Raw genomic sequence first — 21225 nt, 5'->3', positions numbered from 1 at the left:
CTGAAAGTTCCGAAAGACCTGCTCCTACGCAGGTCTAGAAAAGTCCGGAAATGTGATTTGCTGATTGGCATGCCTCTAAGACAAACTCATGAACACAAATCATTGGCTTCAATCACCAATTCAGGTCAAAAAATGAGGTGCTTAAAAAGTATGTAAATATGAACTTAGTTTGGTCAAAGAAAAGTGTTTTGTGCATTTTTTGCAGAGCAATTATTGGTTTATCAGGGTCATAAGGTCACTGGCACGTGCTTAAAAAAATCACTTAATTGTCACACTTCACCTCATATACATATTCAGCTCAGTTTTGCAACCCTTGTATTTTCTGGACTACGTATCGACCGACTGAATGAGAAACCATCACTTCCTTTAGATAGCGCTGAGAGCTGAGAGAGAGTGAATGAAACTCTCTTGCAGACTCGAATGACTGAATGGGTTTGCCCACGCACAAGCTAAAAATAAAAGCCGGTGGTCTGCAGAGTCAAGAGGAAACCGGACAGTTTCAGGTGTGTCTGAAGGCAGAACACACACAGTTGGATCCCCGTCAGATGTGCGCAAGAGAAAGATCTCATATGTCGATGTTCTTGTGTACCACAATCTTAAAACAGAATGAGGAAATGCAGCTGAGTTTCAGCTTGAGGGTGTTTTATATTCAGACGTGCAGATGACAGGTGTGAAATTTTCAGAGTTAGAAACAAGCAGTGTCTCAACGCACGTCTGCAAGTCTTGAAACTTTAAGGCAATGCACTGACAAATACTTTTTTTATATATTGCTGTTAAAAAAACGAATTGATGTTCTTCAAACTCCAGTTCTTTTTGTTAGTGTCACCCTCTTTTTTTCCTCTACTCTTTGTACATTTATAAAGCAGATTCATAAAGCCACAGGATATGCCTGAATTTTTTGCTCAAGTTTAGATATTTTCCAACCCAACTGCCAGAAAACATGTTGTCATTGTATGTTTATGCAAAGCCAATACATTACATTTGCACATTGGTATGTAGATACATTGGAACGTTATTTTTCAACATTAATGTGGTTAACGCGTGGTTAGGTTTAGGCACAAAAACCACTTGGTTATGGTTAGGAAAAGATCACGTTTTGACATGACTGACTGGGGGCACAATCAGCAGAATCTGTAAAAACCAACCGCCTCTGTACTACTATCTCGGCATGAAACACAGCGATATCTCTGTAAAAGCTACCACTTTTTGTGCCACTATCTCAACTGGCTAAACAGCGACAGGTAGCAATTAAAAAACCCTTGTTTTGCTTAAAAAAAAAAAAAAAAAACAGCCACAGTTAGATGAAAATACACACGTTTGAGGGCTTGAAAGCTGCAGGAAACGCAGTGATGAGTCCCAGAAAAACACCCACGTTTGGGAGCTAAAAAGACACAGGAAACACAGTGACACATCACCAAAAAACACTCATGTTTGGGGGCTTAAAAGCCACAGAAAACACAGTGACAGGTCACCAAAAAAAACACCCTCGCCTGGTGTTAAAAGCAGCTGTAAACACAGCAATGACTTTGCTGTTTGTTGCTCTCAGTCTGTTGTCTACAGTGGTCTGCAGCTTGGCAGGCGTCTCGCCTAAGTGACACACCATACACCATCCCCTCTGCCCCTCAATGACAATGTCAGCTCATACACTGTGTCACTTTAGAAACTTTGATACGATACCTATGAAACATGACAATTATAAAATATTAGTGTTTTTTTTCTGTCGACTGGGCTGCATTTTCAACTTGTTTCGTCTTTGCAAGCACTAAGTTTTGGAGACTTGTTTCCCAGCATGTAAAGACAGTCCGCCTTCTACGAAAACACCTGTTCGTGAAAAGCCTAGTTTCACTGCCTCTTATTGTTGGGCCAACCCTGTTCTCTTTCAGTAGTCTGTCACAACCTTTATGATCAAGAGAGACAGAGTGAGAGACCTTTACGGGAAGAAGACAGTCACACAACTCTGGGGACAGGCAGAGAAGAGGACAGGAAGACTGACTGACATCATAACAGTCAGAGAGTGTGCTTGTGTGTGAATTTGTGTGTGCATGCGACGTCTAAATGCAGACATACAGAAATGCAGACACCTCAAATCTGCAAATAAGACTGTCCGGCCAAAGATAGCATCATGTGGCTAATACCACACACGGCTACGCATGCAGGTTGATCTCTGTCTGTCACATGAAAGTCGGTGTGTCTATTTGTATCAACGTGGCACTTATTTTAACATTCATCAATAAATCCTCACTTTTGTAATTCAGTGTTTCTGTGTGCCGTGTCTGCAGCAAAACATCAAACTTGACATTTCTCAAAAAAACTGAGAAAGCTCACAGAAGCAGATGTGAAACTGTGAAGTGAGGTCACTGATATGCTTTCACTATGAGGCTACCAACCTCGAGCACAGACACATGCACACATAATCACACAGGAATGCACACATGGTGATATGGCAGCAGTGGTGGAGCACACGCAGACACACAGTCTCACCCTGACGTCCTGTGAACTGAACTAACTTGACAGCGGAAGGCCCGTTTGTAGATTTCCCACTCGCTTCTAGCTGTTTCTCACACACACATTCATCAGCAATCAGGCAGTTAAGTTGAGCTGTTCTGCAGATGTGTGAAAGGTCAAAGCAAATGAGCAGAGAAATTTGAGGGAAGGAAGGAGCTGAGGTGACAGAACACACAGAAGAGCTATTTGTAACACCGAAACAAGATGTGAACTACTTCCAGTTCAGGGGGAGTGAGAGACATCCCTCAATTAGGACCCACGGTACGATACCAGTGAAAGTATCATGGTTCTGAGTAGTATCACGATACCACAGTGAAAATGAGGCAGATGTGCCTTTTGTCATGTATAAAAAGATAAATCACTTTTCTATAATACATCAGTGATATTTCAAAGAAATAAATTACTTATTGACTTATTCATACTTCAAAAACAGCCCCAATAAGTGATTAACATAGGGGGGATCAAAATAAAATAAATAAATGAAATAAAAATCAACCAGCCACCCTCCTCCCCTGACAAGTCCCTTCATAAGTAAAGAACAGTCCCTAAAGTGCGGTGAGGGTTGTGGGCCGTTACTGCCACAAAGACAGAAATGTGAAAGGCTCGTTTCTCCTCTGATACGCCACATACTGTGTGCTGCCACGGCTCAGCTTTTCAGGTACTTTTGGGCAGTCATGACAACAAGTTATTCACCTGGAGCCGGACTTCTCCGTCGCCGGTAAGCTGTTACCATGCACCACTGTATTTGACAGGAATACGTATTCCTGTCCGTGTCTGTGACCCCTGTTCAACCCACAACCGGCGGGATTTGCCGTTTAGTTTCTGCTGCTGGTTGAAATCTGCACTCACACAGCGTGCTGAATGATTTATTTTGCCCGCACAAAACTATTTTTAGTCGCAAATGCGAGTGCATTGACGGAGAGAGTAACATATTGCTACACTGCCAACATTTTACTCTGTCCGTCACCGCGCGCTGTTTGATTGCTTTATCAAAACACACTGCTATTATTCGGCCTTGCTTTTCACTTATTCCACCGAATACCGAATGTGTGGTTTTTTGCAATATTCAGCCGAATATATTCGGTGCATCCCTGAATAGGAGCCTTCCCCCACTCCCCCCTCCTCTCATCGCTGCTCTCCTCACTACACTGGCTGCTGCACTGTGCAAGTGCATAGATGTCTCAGAGTGGTGGTGCATTTGCAAAATAAATGTTTTGAAGGAGTGTCACCGCTGCTAAATGAATGTAGCGGAAACACTGTACATAGCTCCACCCTCTTGTCCAAATATGGTCACTTCTGGCTCCAAAAAAACAAGATGGCGACGGCCAAAATGCCAAACTCATTGCTTCAAAGCGGTAGTCTACAAATCGATGGGTGACCTTGTCTGGAATCCTCCAACTTCATGGGCGTGCCATGTTAAATCACTCGAGTACCCTTTAAAGGAATAGTTTGACATTTTGAGAATGTTTCTGTGCTTTCTAGCTAAGAGTTGGATGAGAAGATTGTCACCACCCCCGTGAAGATACATCTAGCAAAGGTTAGCTTAGCTTAGCTTAGCTTAGCATAAAGACTGGAGACGGGGAAACAGCTAGCCTAGCTCTGTCTGAAGGTCAAGAAATTTGGCTGGTTGATTATGTGCGGGACTATTTCTTGACAGAGTGCAGTGACTTCCTGGAGTCACCGCTGGTTGCTTGGCAACCATACGGTGACAAGTCTCCAGGTGACAGTCAGGCTAGCTGTTTTCCCGTTTCCATGCTTTATGCTAGGCTAACCGGCTAATTTGAGTTTTTAACTATATGGTGCACATCTCATCTACTTATTTACAATAAGTGGTAAAAACAACAAAAAATCCCTGGTATGGTTTCCATGAATACAATTACAAATTATAAGGTTAAATTATACTTTCTAAGAAACCACTAAAGTCATTTTAGACGGAGCACAATGACAGCAATTGAAAAAGCAGTCAGAATCAAGATTTCACTCTCCTTTACAAACACTCTACTGTTTGCCACTCACTTTATGACCTTAAATTGGTCAACACACCTACTGTTAATGTGTAAACAGCTTGTTTTGGATATTCCATTGAGGAAATGTTGAGCCATATAGAAGAAGCAAATGTTGACAGCATGAAAACTACCATGTACTGTGTGCTGTGTGTACCCTGCTTCGTTTTTCCAATGAGTTCACCCAGAGTTTAATGAGAAAGACAGAAGTTTGTCGTCGCTCTTTCCCTTTCTGTTTTTCTTCCCCCACTCTGTCTGAAAGGGGGAGGGGGGTTAGGAAATTTACCCTCAATGTGTAATCAAGTTACTTTTGGAGGACTTTCCTGTCCAGAATGTCCTCCAGCAGCAGGTGGGTAAATAAAGAAGGCAAAAAACAGGGGGATAAAGAGGAATGATGGGGATAAAGAGCAGCAGCGGCGGTGACGGGAACAGTCTGTACCTGTTATGCAAGCCAACCAGACACAGACAGGTTCATCCAGCCAGCATTCATCTTGTCAGCATCTTTTTCATCTCATTTCTCCAAGTCTTTTTCTCCTCACTCTTTCATCATCCTCAGCTCAGGATAAATACCGTTCTCTGCAGCATTCTTTAACATGTCAATTAGCGTTTTCCTTTTCCTTCTATCTCCCCCCCCCCCCCCCCCCTTCCATCTTGTATTCCTGCCCTCCTCTCACAGTATCTCTCTGCAGTTGAAATGCACAGCGTGTCCGACACAAACCAGCCGCCATTAACTGTTGCCAGAGCAACCGAACAACAGAATTAATGCAGAGAGGGAGAAAGGAAGGAAGAAAGAAAGAAAGTCTTTGCTTCTTTTTTTTTTTTTTTTTTTTCTCGAGGCTCAACTTTTAACGGTGTGATTAAGTGGTTGGAAACCGACTGAAACAACAAAAACAGAGTGTGGCAGAGGGAGGGAAGTGGAGGATGAGGTCAGACTGTTTTACTGTCCCGTTCAGTCCAGAACAGAAAGACTATGAAACACTAAAAACTGTGTCTGATTGGCTCCTGGTGGGACAAACACTGAGGGTGACGTAGCAATACGAGGAACTCTCTTGTTTACAGATCCACTATGGAGAAATATTTTACATTTTTGAAGCCATTTTTATTAATAGTTATATTTACAGACAGCACAGCTGTTTCTGAAACATACATACACATACTGACACATTGCAAGGGATTGATTAGTTTCATATTTAGTTTGTCTGTACAAAGAAACATAAAAGATTCAATAATATTATCTTGTGCAGGAAATCTCTTCTGTAATTCACCTCCTTATGACCCATTTATGTCTGTTCCCAAGACCCAGTCTTTAAGTCCCACTTTTCATGTGGCCTCCAAAACAGTAGCAACAATGCATTTCCATTTAGTGGATCCTAAGATGCAACATCGCATATTAGTGTCCTGGGCTGAAAATGTTGTAAGTCTCCCCATTTTATCGGGATTTTAGATGAAACATCAGTCCAGAAAACACAAACAAAAAAAGATCAGCTCCTTTTGGTACAGTCCTAGCCTCAAAGATACTCTGAACCTTAGCAGTGCAAAAACATGTTTCCCAGTCACTTCATAAGCACGGCAGACATTTTATAAAAGACAAGCCAAGCCGCTCTCTCAGCTTGTTAAAGTGAAGCCTGTAGGCCGGGCTCCTTTTGGCAAATCCAAATGGTTTTTGTGTGTGTGTGTGTTCAAGTGAAGTGGCTGGTTCCAACCACACTGTGGCTTGGTACTCCAGTTATGGGTTTGACCATGCAAACACTCACTCTCTCTTTCTCAAACACACACACAGAGGGTGGCCCTACAATAGTTGAACTCCATGTTTCAAAACGCAGCCGTAATGTGGTTTTCTCATAGTTATGAGCTAATCTACTCTGAATGAATCGACTGTCTCAAATAATCATGCCAGTCCCCAGATAGAAGAAATGCGCTTGGTCCCTACAAAAACTGCACTCTGCTCTTTTCACAAAGGGGGATAAACATTTCATTTCCTGTCACAAAAGGATGTTAAATATTGCCCAAGTTGTCATAAATGATATCAGGTGATTTCAGCGGCGCCTGGTGGTGCTGGTTGTACCACGAATTAGCAGATGAAGGTTTCTGCTTTGACACTCTGCTGTACAGCTCCCTCCCCTTATCTCCTCCTTCTCGCCAAATATTGTTGTTGTTGTTCACATTAGGACCTCCGTGTTTGCCAGGGGGCAGCGGCACCGGCTCCTTGCGACCAAAAGCGCTCCTGGCCGGTTTGGGCGCAGTGACGGGTTTGGGCCACCTCGGAGCCGGGGGTTGCAGCGTGCCGCGGCTCGGGCCCAGCTGCGGAGGAGAGTGTCTGTGGGTGTCCAACGGCTTTCCGTGAGAAGGGGTGCTGTAATTTCCCTCCAGTCCTGATGGAGCCACCACCTCTTCCTGTCTCCGCTGGCTGTGGGGCTCCAAACGGGCCTCATCATAAATACTCATCCCCGAGCTAGTGGTCGTGCTAGCACCTCCTTTGGCGCAACCCTCTGGTTCATCGTATATGTGCTCCAGATGAGGAGCAGGAGGCGATAAAGCTCCTTCTGCTTGACCTCCTGGGGGTCGCCTGTTACTGTTCACCCCTCTTCCTCCTCCTGTAGCCCCGTTTAGACTCAGCGCGCTCGTTTTATGGCTCAGCTCCAGGCTGATCCGGTCGTATACGTGTGAGTACAGGTCCGGTGGCTTCCTGTGGTTGCTGCCTCCAAGGTGATGATCTCCTTGGATGCCACTTCCCAAAGTCTCGTCTCCTACTGGTCGGAGGCGTGGGTTAGGCACCGGAGGGGTGGATGGGTTGCCGGTTTGGCTTTGACCTTTGATGCTGTCCACTGGATCAGAGTAGAGGCTGTCAGCGCTGTGCAGAGGCAGGCGGACTGAATCTGCTGGCTCAGAGTAAAGACCTGCATGTTCATCAGCTGAGGGAAGACCTTTTGCTGCCGCCTGCCCCCTGGGAAACTTTGGAGGGGCCACCCCACCTCCTAAAACCTCCAACATGGCTGGTGGCTCTGGTAAACTCCTCCCCTTGAGTCCTCCTGCAGTTCCTTGCCCCCTTCCTCCTCCTCCATCTCCACCCTCTCTCTTCCCGAGCACACCGTCAGCAGAGCCTGGTTTGCTGCCACCTGAATCACCATCTGCCTCCCGACTGCTGCAGCTGCTGCTATCGCCGCTTCCTGCTGTTATGCCACTTGGAACAGCGTTGCGTATGTGCTGCAGTGACGCAGGGCAGTCCGGGTCAAAGTTGCTGGGGCAGCTGAGGTGGCGCTCCTCAGCCAGTACCTTCTGCGACTGGATGGCCTGGTCCACCAGCGTGAAGATCTCATTGCCTTGCTTGGTCTCAAAAGTGAAGTTACCGGGGCCGGAGTCACAGCGGCGGCCTGCCTCGAATGAAAACATCACCTAGAAAAGGAAAAGGGAAAATGTTTGAATGTGTTTACGTGTGAAAGTGGGAGTCAAGTGTGTGTGACTAAAAACATACAGAGGGGTATGAATAAATGCCAAAATGGAACTGAAGTAATGGAAGCTTGTCACAGAAGTCCCAGCACTCTTTTCCAGTCATCACTCATTTATCATTTTCTTGGCACTAAAAAAGTACTTGCTTCCTTTTTCCACTGAATGTTCACTTTTCTCAGCATATCTATTGTATTACTCCGCTGCTTTCACTTACTGTTTAATTCTGTTTCATACACAAGCTTTCTTCCCCTGCTAAGACCTACATATTCAGATGAATGTAGTCAAATCTTGTACATGCACATCATCAACATTAGTATCAGTCTCAACACATGCACACATCATGTAGACAAACCAGAAAAGCACTTTAAAGGTCAACAGCCATTTTTAAACCCTGCTCTCAAGCTCTGAAATATTCAAGTGACGCAAAAACAACCACAGACTCAAAAGCTAGATATCCTTTGTGGCCACATGAACAGGCGCTGCTGCTAAAAGTGTCGTTTGCACTTCCTAATGATCAATCGTTACATTCGCAGATGAACATTAACCCACCAAACTTACTCTGCCTGTGCTCGCCATGTGTGTCAGATCTTTTAAAGCAAACTCACCCGGTCTCGTCCGTATCTCCTCAGCAGCTTGTAGGGCCACACGAGTACATTCCTCTTGGTCTTTGGCTCCTTCAAGATTAGGACATCGTTTTCCGCTTTCAGCCAGTAGCTGCCCACCAGCCCGCAGCGATCTGACGCCTCGGTACGCTGAACACTCACCCAGAATTCGTTAACTGTAAAGAGAAGGTTTACTTAAATTCTCCATTTTAAATTATCCTCTGTGTTGCAATATTTTAATTAAGATCTTATGTAAGACCAGACTGTTTAGTGTCCTTACCCTCCTCTCTGGAGTAGTAGATGAGGTTTTCAGACATCTGCAGGTCCTGGCCTCCTCCATTTGAGTCTGCAGCAGTGCAGTTGCTGCTGCCACCTCCTCCCTGCAAACACAGAGACACTGATCATCAACCAGCTGAAAAAGGCGCCAACTAAGAATTCATACTATGTTAATCAGCTTTTTGGGACGTGGTGTGTATAAACAAAAGGAGGGGAAACCTAGAAAATGTTCCAGTACACTGGAAGGACAGAGTAGGCAAAGAGAGAGAGAAGGGAAAGAGAAAAAGCAACAGAGAACGAAGCGGATGAAGTCGTCCTCCTGGAAACTCCCTCCGGCTTCCTCTCTGCAAATATGTGTAATGTTCATGTGTGTGTATGTGTGTGTGAGTGCACACAATAGAAGCTGTGGCCTGTATAGACACTCTGGGGGCATGTGGGAAATTTTGGAAGACACATAAACAAAAAGAATGAAGCTGGATTCCCAGCTGAAGGCACAATTTAAAACAGCAGCTTTTTTCCACCAAACTAAGCAGATTTTTTTATTTGTTTAAATTGTTTTGTTCAGATTCTGGCTGAACAGAGAGCAGAGATGGAGGAGAGCAAAAACATTTTGTAGTTAGATAAAAACATATTCAGAAATACAAACATAAAATGAGCTTGCACCTTAAAAACTCACGAGGAGAGAAAAAGTGCAAGGATACCTGAAATGCGATGTCACACATGGTGTCCATCCAATCCTTGGCGGCGCTCTTTTCTGCAGCGAACACGTGCGTCTTGTCGTTGGTCTCTACGCAGAAAGCTGCCATGTTTTCTTTGGGACAGCTCTCCGTCAGTGCCGGCAGGATGGAAATGCACTCAGACAAGCGGATGATCTTCTTGTCAAGTTTCCTGGTTTTCTCATTGGACCCGCTTCCCGAGCCTCCGCCGGCGCCACCCCCTCCGCCCGAGGGTGAGTCGTAGAACTCAAGGCGGGCGATGCCATTTTGGCTGGCTGGGTAGAGGACAAACCAGTTCTTCTTCCATTTCTGGTGAGCGGGAAAGGGGAAGAGGAGAACATGTAAAACTGTTCTAATCAACATTTTTATATTAACAATGAAAATGAAAGAATAAGACATTACATTACTACAACATTTTAAGTATTAATATCTGTATGTACGATATTTCACCTTGATTTTCTTTCTTTGAGTTTATATGTTTGTTTGCTTGTTCATTTTGGTGTCGTTTTTTATGAGCAGCACACATTTTGTTTCCTCTAGAGCTTAGTAAACAAGTATTTCATGCTAGACGGCAATTTCTGAAGTTTGGAAGGGGATTTGTCCTGTTCACATCTGTCTGGGGAGAGAAAAACAATTTGCATGTGGTTTGTTCACACAGCAATGGGGAAAAGCAAAATGCAGAGTTTGCGACAAATAATCAAAAACTGATGAAAAAAAGTGGAGAATGTTAACAGAAGATGTGAGTCAAAATAATATTTCTAGGTCTTTCACTTACTTCTACTCTGCTCCTACTAATGTAGGAGGCATGTCGTGATAAATCTAAGGCGGTCTGACTCAGACCGGTCGCACACACCATTTTTTCCTCTACAATCAATCAGCAGCAGTGGACCACAGTCACAGAATTAGTCACCATTGCTTTGGTAAAGTGAGTAAAAGTACAGCGTGACAGCCCTCGTCGCAACTAGAACTGCAACCTAAAACCAGGTATCCACATAATAATCACACTGTGAGCATTTAAAGGGAAGTGAGCTGTGGTCCCCTGGTAGGTTAAAAATACCACCTAGTCCAAAATAGGTAACAGGTGCATCATCTCTCTCACTGAGGAAGCAACAGCTAACAATGATCTCTTCCTCCACCGGGACAAAAAGGGACATGACCAAACAACATGACACCAAACACTGAACAATGAGACGCACAGCAAGTGTGCAACGGTCCAGATGTTCAGTGCTAACAAAAGACACAATGACACACTGCATGTGAGATTATGTGCAGTCAGTCCAGAAACTACTACACATGTGATTATGATAAAACTGTATGACACACCAGAACTTAACACTTGTTTGGGAAGTCCCTGTCATCCCCTGTGCCCTCTGGATCTGTGTGTGTGTTCGGCTAGTAGTAGCCCACATCACACTATGCCTCATCTCAGCTACATTTCTCCCCTGTGTGTGTGTGTGTGTGTGTGTGTGTGTGTTTTCCCCTTTATTCACTCAGTGAGGCGGAAGCTGCCTGACAGTCAAAAAGCTGACTTTGTTACAAGAAGGTCAGCGGTTTGAAAATCCTTTGACCAGTGGGGAAAAACCAGCTAACGGAGAAAATTAAGACAGGTTGAGGGCTAAAAAATAAATCTGATGACTGCATATGGGCTTTTTTTCACATACAAAATACGGAAATTATTGCCAAAATTTGTCTCTTTAAGGGTTGTGTCTTAGGCGGAATATTTGCAGTAGAAAAACTTTTTGACAGCAGACATTTTGACTTGTCATTGTAGGAAAAGCACAGGTGCTACTAATTACACTAACGATGGCTCTGTTCTATTCAAGTGTCCCAGTAAGACATGACAGTGTGACAGTAAGACAGCATGCACAGAAGGACTTTTTCACAGCAGACATTTTGACTTGTCACAGGAGGAAAAGCACACATGGTACTAATAACACTAACGATGTTTCTGTTCCATTCAAGTGCTCCGGTGAGAGTGACAGTGAGCGAGCATGCAGGATACAAGCATCCTGAATTTAAAGCAGCTAAATGGAATTCAGCCATTGTTAATCTTATTATTTACACCTGTATTGTTCCTACCGTGACATGTCAACATGCCTTCCATGAAAAAGGCCTATACCAGGACCCATCTGTCGGGTAGTTTCATCTGTAACAATGTATGAGGAACACCTCATATCGTTTGTATGTAAAATATTCATCTGCATATTTTCCTCTTTAATGTGGTGGAGTTTAAGTATAATGTAGCAGCAATGGAAATACTCAGGTAAAGTTAAAGTACTTCAAATTAAAAAATAAAACAATAATATATTCAAGTAAAGAACCTTAAATCTAGTACTTGTAGATGTGCATATTCACTTTCCAGCATAAGGTTTACCAGATGACACGTCAGCTTGTTCACTATCACTCACGAGATAAAAATAGAAGACATGAGTCAGTCTAACGGTGTATTAATGTTATAATATTTACCCCTAGTTGCAAATTAACCACATAAGCACAAACCAAATGGGGCTCAGTAACAATAATGCTGTCATAAATTATAAGTATCACAATTATTGCAAGAACAGAGGTGTATGCATATGTGAAAGCCAACCTTATTAATTTCTAAGTCACACACACATCCACAGCAGGTTTCATAAGTACACAAATGCACATGTGTATGCACGCACTCTGACCCGATAAACTAACTGCCAAAAAGGACAGGAAATGTGTGGGATTGTCATTACCCAGGATTCTCTTCGCTTCCTTCTTCTGCATCCAGGTGTGGCTCAGTGTATGTGTGTATGTACATATGTGCATCTGTTTGTGTTGTTGATGTTATTACTCCCTTGGTGCATTCTGGACCATTTGTTGCTGTGCACAAATCCGCGCGTGCACACACACACACACACACACACACACACACACACAGACTGGTGTGATTGTGCAGTATACATCAACAGGGTATGAAACATTAACCCCTGTTGTGCAATGTGGTCCTTCGCTGTGTGTGCGTGTACATGTGAAACAGTTGCTCCATATAAGGCAACAGACTGTTATCAGCTGCTAATACACTGCATGGAAAATATGCAAAAAAGATCATGACAGAGTGACGGAGAGATACTTCCTCACTGATGTCCTGCCTGTTCACAAGAGCAGAATTAACTACAATGGTGCATGTGTGTGTTTATGTTTCTCGCTTTCCCCAACTAAACAATACTACTGTCACACTGACCCAAGTGTTAGCTGTCAAAAATAGGAACAAGACTTACAGAATCAGCTGCGTCTAGCTAGAACAAGAAATTAAATTGAGTGCCTTGTGACTTTGGTGCCCTTGAGCAAGTCTGACACATTATCACCTTTATTGTTTCATAACATTGACGCCATATTTAATGCACAATTATTGCAAATACAAGAAACAATGTCTGTCTTGCATCATTCTGACCATACATGTGAAATGTGCATGTTGCTGTCTTTTGTAAGCCTTGCACACTGTTCCTGTTTATGTGCCAATGTAGTGCATTTGTCAGTATATTAACACATAATAGATGAGCTGAAAAATACATTCATAATGCCAAAGAATGCATAACATTATTGTAGTTTTTCCAGATAATGAAGTGGCATTCAGGATTAGGCTAGCTGCTTTTGTTTTTCCTGTCATTCAACACAGAGGGTGACACTATTTGTTTCATTGGAAGATCATTTTGCATGAAAAACAAAGATGAGTCTAATCCTGTCATGTCTTCAAAACTGGCATTGTATGAATTTGTTTATGAATTTACATCACATTTTCACTGTACACGCATTTACCATTGTATTATTTGGAAATACAGGAGATCTTCTTCATGATTCGGTGGAAATTCATCCTCCAAAAGCTGTTGTGGGGTATTATTACAATATGTATGTGTTTGCATGTCTGTCTAACGGGTGGACAAATTCATCCACAGCTGTCACTGCTCCAACACAGGATCCTCCCTATTTGTCATGATGCTCTTTAACTGAACCACTCGACCATGTTCCCACTGGCCACAGACAGACCTCAATGACACAGGCAGGAGCCGAGTGTGTGGTTATCTGTGTGTGTGTTTAAGAGAGTAAAAGTATGCTTGTGTATCAGAGCGTGTCTGTTCTTGGTAATGTTTGTTATAGCGAGGGAGAAGGAAAACAAGAAAGCCGTGTGCATGTGTCAAGTGTGTTTGTATTGTGTGCTTAAGACAAACAAATGGGAGGGAGTGTGTGTGTGTGTGTGTGTTAGAGTGGGAGGCAGACCAACACTTTGACCACAGATCTGCTGCCCTAATCTTAGTCCTCTGCTGTGTCTACAAAATGAAACTCAAACATGTCAGGACTCCAACAGAGGACAGCAGTGGCAGTAGATCTTGTCAGGAACTGTGACAAGTAGAGTGGGGATGAGTGGAGTAAAGTAAATAGTACACTGGCAAGCTTTTAGGTTGTTTTTCAGGCAGGGTGACTACCTGAAACTGGTTAACCAAAACTGAGACACACTGAGCACAAATTTACATGAAACTGTGCTGTTAAAAATGAGATGACAGTGAATTATAGTAATGAGTCTCAATGTTTCCAAAGATACATATGAGAAAATCAGCTTTGTGTTGCTGCAACATGGCGAGTCAAGTAAAAATATGCCACATTTTCATATAATCAAAGTGCTATTGTGCGTATGCCATGTATCCTCATCTGCCCCACAGATGGCTATTTGTGGAGCAGACAAATATGTCAAGGGAGATAATGATGTCCATAAGCAGGTCAAACTGGGCCACACAAGTGACATCATGCTCACAACAGAATGATATACAGTATGTGCAATGGACAGTCCAGGACCCAAGTATACTCAGTTTACGAGTCTAGAAGTGTTAAAAAACAATACATTTTCTGTTGATCAACTCATTGATTAAACAACTAATTGTTTCAGCTCTACCAGCAAGTAAAAGCTGGAGAGAAGGGCGGTGCGTGTCGATCACAGCAAGCAGCGATGCTGCAAACATAATCTAGAAACTGCTTCAAAGTAATAGAAGCAGAACTGAACTGAAGACAACTTAAAAGAAGTCTGTTGAGGCAATAAAATGGTAAAAACCGCATCCACTGTCCTTTGTCTTAATGTATTCACTGTACCACAACTTAATAAGAACAAGTGTCCACTGCAGAGACCAGAAATTAGCTTGTAGTGGGCTGTTAGTTCACTCAAATCACAAAAAAACCTATTTTCTTATTTACCTCTTATCTTATAATTTCCCCTCAGGGATCAATAAAGTATTTCTAACTCTAATTCTACAGTTTCACATGCATATAGCAAAAACATCCATAGTATTTATCATACGGCTGACAAAGCAAACACAATGATAAAGCGAAATGTGAACCCTGTCGGAAAATAATTTCACGTAATGGAGGAAGTCTCTCTGACATGACCAACAACGCCTCTGATGTCCCGTCATAGTCACAATCTCACAGTATCAGCTAATACTAGTATGCTCAACTCAGGCAAAAAGAGGCATGGAACAGCAAAAAATAAATTTGTACCTGACAAGATCTGGTACGATATTAGTCGTTTTATTTTTATTTTTTATTTTTTAGAAAAAACAGAATCGCAAAGTACTTCAATCTGCTGACAAACGATCTGCTGGTGTTTTTTTTCTTGCTCAATCAAATGCCAGAATGGGAACCTGGACTCAATAAGAACAGGAAATGATAAGCAGAATAGGAATCAATAAAATCTAAATAGTACCACTCCCCTACTGAAATGTTCCCATGTCTGCACAGAGCTAAGGGAGACGGACTAAACCTGCACTGTGATCAAAGTGAATGGTTTGTGAAAATATAAAATGGTACATTATCTGCTCATCATACAGCATGCTTACAATAGGATTGATTGCTACTTGTTACAGTTTCCATTCAACAGTGAACTTCTTTTTTCTTTGTTTCTCTAGAATCGCATTACCAACACTACTGAAATTATTCTCATATGTTCAGGCTACAGCTACAAATTTGTTCAAACAAATCCCTAATTAGTCCAATTAGGGAAAATGACAGCTAGTTCATATTAACTTGAACGAGGGAAAGAAAGTCAACTGAATTTTGGCTATGTAAAGAACACTACAATTGAAAATGAACAACTACGACTTACTGAAATTAACTTCAGATTCAGACAAACTATTACAGTCACTGTGAATAAAAACTACGATCATTGTTTCTGCTTATGCTGAATCACTCCTTCCCCCTTAGCTTCACTAAATCATGCTGTTCTTCCTGAAAATACGCCCACTGCAGAGTAAGCTAGTTCTTCATACTACAAATGATCCGGTGCTTCTTTTCTGAGAAGCATGATTTAGTGTCTGAGATGCGACCTGTGACGAACAAATGAGGAGAGGACAATATCAGACAAATCCCATTAATCCATTAGGCAGCTCCCCGTCATATAAGTCTAGCCTCAGGGTGTGTAATACTACTTTATCCTGACACACCCCGTCTGTTCAAGTGGCTGCTAGCTCCTGGCTGAAGCTGCCTTCATCTACCATCATCCACATCTGCAGCCTTTACTTGTAGCTGACAAACAGCTGCTAACATCCACATCAAACTAAAAGCTTTTTGTAGCTCCAGGGTGCAGCAAAACTACAACTTAAGATCCAAACATCGTGGATCTGAATGTGTGGTAAATAAGGAGATGCACGTACAGGCAGCCACCCTCCCACTAAATCCTGCACACAATCTCATTGCTTTGCTGCACATTTTAGCCACAAAATAAAAACAAATGACAGATTTACATGTGTGAAAACTGTTAGTACAACAGCGCTACATTAAGGGACTCTTTCATCAAACACTGGGCCTATGTAGTGTAACCACTTTAGTGTATACACTTAAGTTTTGACAGCAGCTCAACATCCATATACCACAAATATTTGGCATGCTTTACATATGAGCATTGTTTAGATGTGAGTCTCATTGGCTGAGACAGTGTCATGCTCTGGATGTTATGAATACCTTTGTAACACCGTGTGCGTCAAACATCAGACCAAACATCAGATATTGTTTTTTCTCAGTGTACTGCAGTGGTGCTCAAGACAGGTCTGGGACATTGCTGTTAAAACATTTTGCACATAAAGTTCAGTTTATTTGTCACATGGAGTTCTACTTAAAGTTGTATAATGTCCTCTGAAGGGACTTTCCAAAGTTTGACTAAATAACCCTGATGATGCCATTAGTATACATAAACATCTCTACTGCGGTTCAGACAGCAAAACTTTGTGGAAGTGGAACACTGAATCGCTGAAGCAGTCCTTTTACCACAAGTTTGAATGACAGAATGAACTAATTAATGACATTTTGCAATGACTATATAGTGTACCAAGTAAAATTACTGTGCACTGACTAAGTGCTGAGTGCAGATCTTACAACTAATGACGGCTGTCAGTTGTTACGGGTTAGTCTATCAATTTGGCTCGTCCTATTGGCCGTAAGGTTGAAGACCTCTTTTTCAAATTAAGGTTTAAACGCACCAAAACGGTTTAAAAAAAAAAAAACAATATTGAGTTTATGCTAAGATGAGATAGAGAACACCTATAAATGTACATGGAACATATTAATATTAGACACTTTTATAAATCATTTTGAATGACATATTCTTTAATTTGTAGATTATTTTTTTGTCCATCAGCTAATCTAGTAATTCCCAAACTGAGGGTCAAGCCAGCACAGTGGGGGCAAGTGTGACTATGAGTACATGGAACCAAACTGAAACTGAATTAATCTGATTAACCTGGAATATTAAACAGACATGAGGGTTCTAATGCTAGTAACTATGACTAATAACTTCCAAGTTAAGAGGATGTATTCAGTAAGCAACATGTAAAGTATAATAAAGTCGACAGATTTTTGTCAAAGACGAAAAAAAAAGTCCAACGATCAAACACATTCATCCAAGTAGAATGTATCAAAATCACAATGTAAAAACTCAGTAAATAAAATCCAGATGCATATCGATGGTGTTTATCCCAACACCCTGCTGTATAAACTCTACGATGGCCAGATTTCACACGATAAAACAGCAGTCAGAAACAGAAACTTGGGTCAGACGTTGCCACTGCGCACTCATGTCACATTTTCCATCCATGCACGTGGGAACGAGCCTATATGACTGAGTGTGTGTGTATGTCCACTGACAGTTCTATTGATTGCATAATTCACCCAGCAACCTCAAACCAGTTTCAACATTTACAGATCAGCCGACGTTCAGCTTCCTGTGCTATTCTTTTCTACTCTGGCACTTTTTTTTTTACCCACTTCTGTTCTCTCATGCTCCACTCTGCAAAGATAACATGTTATTTACAAAACGTGGAGATTTTGTTTGTTCGTTTTCTATTATACTTTCTGCTGTTTACAAAAGGCATTGAAACTGTGACCTGGGAGTATGAATATCTATTGTGGATTGGCGATTTCAGGGCAGGAAACAGGGAGAGAACGTTTTGTTGATCCGTGTCATATGACCAGAGAGAGAGACAGAGAGACAAAGACTCTCTTACAAATCTGAAAGAGAAAATGAGTTCTTATCCAGCAGTGCACTGAGACCAAAGGCAAGGTTGCACAGAGGCCACGGACTGAAACGAGCACAGACACACCTACAGGTGTTGTCCCTGACATTTAACCGAGTCAGGTCTTGCTGTATGATCTCCTAAACTTAAATGAGTAATCGCATACAGTCAGAGGCGACACAAAGTAGGCTTCTCAAGAGTGTTTGCCACGGTGTGAACAGCTGTATGCAGCTGCAATGAAGTGGAAATATGTCTGCCACCTTTGTGTGAAATGTCTGTTTCTCCATTAACTTTCCAGCTCTGTGCATCTGTGATGTTCAGATGGTGCAGCCTTTTGCCATGTGCATATTGTGAAAAGTCAAACTTCAGTCATGATTTTTTTTTTATAGATGCAGCTTTAATAGGAACTTTTATGAAGTTAGGTGTCACTAGCATATCTCAAACCTATCCTTTCTATCTCTCTGTTCTCATTTCTCATTTCTTCAGTCCACTTTGGTTTCATGTATTTTTACATTTACTGAATGCTACTCCAGTGCACTGGGTTTTTACCAGCTCACTGACACATTAAACATTCACACTTGCTCACACACAGAGATGCACAGCAGGTTTACTCCGAACCACCACATCAAAACAAGGCCGGATCAGTGAAACACTGCTAGAACTTCCTCTCTCTGCATCTAAAGTGAGTTTGTCTTTGAAGATACTGGGCACAATGACTGGTCTGTAATTGCACCAGTATGTGTTCTATTTATTTGTCATGACGTAAAACGCTCCTTTATGGCTTTACAACTGGGAATAGCACAAAGTTAACGTCACATATGTATGAATTAAAAACATATTTAAGACTAAACAGGACACTACCATCTCAATGAGAAAGAAAAACAGAAAATACCAACATATAATACTGCTATGAGGATTTGTAGTGCTTCATTAGCAGGGTTTATTTGTCTCATAAACATATGGTAGCACTTTATCACTCCTACAATGTGCCTGGAGAAACTCTTATCATGATTTGTCCCTAACATCAATACAACTTTATTTATATAAGGAGTTTAAGACAGGCAGCAGTGACCTTCAAGTGGCTCTTTCACACTTGCTATACTGATTTCCTGTGGTATTACTGTAATATTCATACAAGTCTTTTTGGGTGTCTGTGAGGCATTTCAGCTAGTTTTCAGTGGCCTTAAAGAGCGTCGTCCTCAAATTTTACTAGTTTATCATATTCCTACTACATTTTTATCGCTGCTTAGAATTTTTTTGCTAGGTAGCATCCTCAAAATATGTATTTTGAAGTCAGTAGCTACAGTTATTTGTCGTTTCTGTCAACGCCACAACCGAAGTACCCAAAAATTGGACTTACCTTTCCAAACTTTTGATGCTGCACATAAAGCTGTCCCTCCTTAACGTGGGTGTCCATGCCCCCAAGCTCTCCAGGGCCACCCTTCCTCTAGAAAGACGAAATTTGACTTGAACTTGAGTCAGGAAAATCACTTTTTAGGGGGTTTATTTTTCCTATATCCCCAAACAACTTCCCCCTTCTCTCACTTCCGCTCCCGCGCCGTTATAACGCATTTATCGTACCGCTCGCGCACACTTAAATGTGTCATGGTGGGGATAAAGAGGACCCAAACAGTCGCTGGGTGGTCTCGACAAACTTTAAAAGTGTCCAAATGTTGTCAGCGGGTCGCCTATCTGTCGCCTCTCACTCCTCCTGTAGGGCTGGACCAGTGGAAAGCTACACCGAACAGATAACATGAAGCATCCGGTTACAACTTTCAAAATAAAAGCATAATTAACGAACACCTGCTTTACAGTGACGGACTGTGTGCAAAACGAGGGAGGCAAATACGTTTTAAGCACTGGGGAGGGACATGTGTTTTTTATTTTGTCTTAGAGAAGGAGCATATGACTTTAAATGGTTGTATTTTATATGGATTTCAAATATCCTCTGAACCCCAGAACTTACTGGTGGGTTTAAAATGCATGTTTTCTTTAAAAATTGGCAACGTAATAGCAGTAATCACAGCCAGAAACTGTAAAAACAGATGCAAAAAATTGTGATATTTCATCAAAATCACTTTATTCTGTGTTTCATTTAAAATTTCACCAAAAATAAACCATTTGCACTGACCACATCCTGTAAACAGCATTAACTCTGCATGCATGCCATATATAGCAATTAACCAATATGGTAATTAATGGTGGAGGCAGGGTCATGCATTTTTCTTCCAGTCACTCAGCGAGGCTCAAGGAAAATATTTATAGCTTCAGGGAGGGTCAAGATAATAATAATAAAAAAAAGGAAGTTACACATTAGGCTATGTGTCCTCACTGACCTCCCTGTTGTCTTACGCTCACTACACCATGTAGGCCTAAGTATTGATTAAAACTTAATAGGCCTAATTATTTTGTGGTTACTGACAAAGCACACACTTATTCAAGATTATGCACCATGAAACCACAAAATAAACTAAAATAATCAAGGTTTGCAGCTTCCCTGGCTAAAATAAGTAGGCAAAGCAGCCGCCCACATGCTCACGTGGTGCATGTGCTTAAATTAAGTTGTGTTAATTCAAATTACCACAACCTAATGGAAACACAGAAAACCTAGGTCCAGTTCATGTTACATTCTGTTTTGGGGGGAGGAGTGTCTGGGTATGTGATAAAGCTGTCATGGAGAGCCTGCTGTGTGCAATGAATCTAATGGCAACTTGGTGGCAAGGTAGACTGGGGGTCCCAACAGATTTTTTTTGTCCCAGGGACCTCTAGCTATTAGGTTAGTTAACTATCCCAGACTGAAACTGCATTGTCATAAAATGATATCGCTTTTAAATTCACCAATCCAAAAATACTGAAACTGCTACTGCTTTATATCATGTAAATAATTATCTTAACCATGGGAAATCTTAGCATTACATATTAAACCTTATAATTCATAGAAAGGTTGAATGGTAAACCAGGAGAGTTTAGAAGTTAACATTGTTTCTGGGGTTTTAACAAAGTTCTAATGTGACAGGAAATCATATAAAATTTAAGCTATGTTGTCAATGAAAAAAATGTGATCTAATTTTGCATCGCGTTTGTTTTTATTTTGAAATCTGAGTAAATTGATATCCGGTGTTGTAGTAACTGTGTGGAACTTGACGTGGCTGTGTCC

At 41.8% G+C, this 21225-nt stretch overlaps 1 protein-coding gene across 1 annotated transcript; it reads right to left on the bottom strand.

Moving 5' to 3' along the window:
- Window positions 1-5585: 5585 nt before the first annotated feature.
- dok1b (docking protein 1b) lies at window positions 5586-19802 on the bottom strand. Its single transcript, XM_049569044.1, has 5 exons — window positions 19429-19802; window positions 9535-9858; window positions 8838-8937; window positions 8561-8733; window positions 5586-7901 (listed from the first exon to the last, which is right to left on the bottom strand). The coding sequence occupies exons 1-5, from the start codon at window positions 19483-19485 to the stop codon at window positions 6504-6506; spliced, it is 2052 nt and encodes a 683-aa protein (XP_049425001.1). The 5' UTR covers window positions 19486-19802; the 3' UTR covers window positions 5586-6503.
- Window positions 19803-21225: the final 1423 nt, after the last annotated feature.

The sequence above is a fragment of the Epinephelus fuscoguttatus genome, linkage group LG23 (genome assembly GCF_011397635.1).
Source record: "Epinephelus fuscoguttatus linkage group LG23, E.fuscoguttatus.final_Chr_v1".
Taxonomy (NCBI): Eukaryota; Metazoa; Chordata; class Actinopteri; order Perciformes; family Serranidae; genus Epinephelus; species Epinephelus fuscoguttatus.
Note: the sequence above shows the minus strand (reverse complement) of the source record. Positions and strands in the feature narration are given on the sequence as shown.

What these genes read in the sequence shown, in the direction of transcription:
- dok1b (XM_049569044.1), bottom strand. Translation starts at nt 19,485, where the DNA reads ATGGACACCCACGTTAAGGAGGGACAGCTTTATGTGCAGCATCAAAAG. An exon ending in TGTGTGACATCGCATTTCAG is followed by an intron (nt 8,938 to 9,534) that starts GTATCCTTGCAC and finishes CTGTGTTTGCAG; the next exon opens with GGAGGAGGTGGCAGCAGCAA. An exon ending in CTACTACTCCAGAGAGGAGG is followed by an intron (nt 8,734 to 8,837) that starts GTAAGGACACTA and finishes TTCTCTTTACAG; the next exon opens with TTAACGAATTCTGGGTGAGT.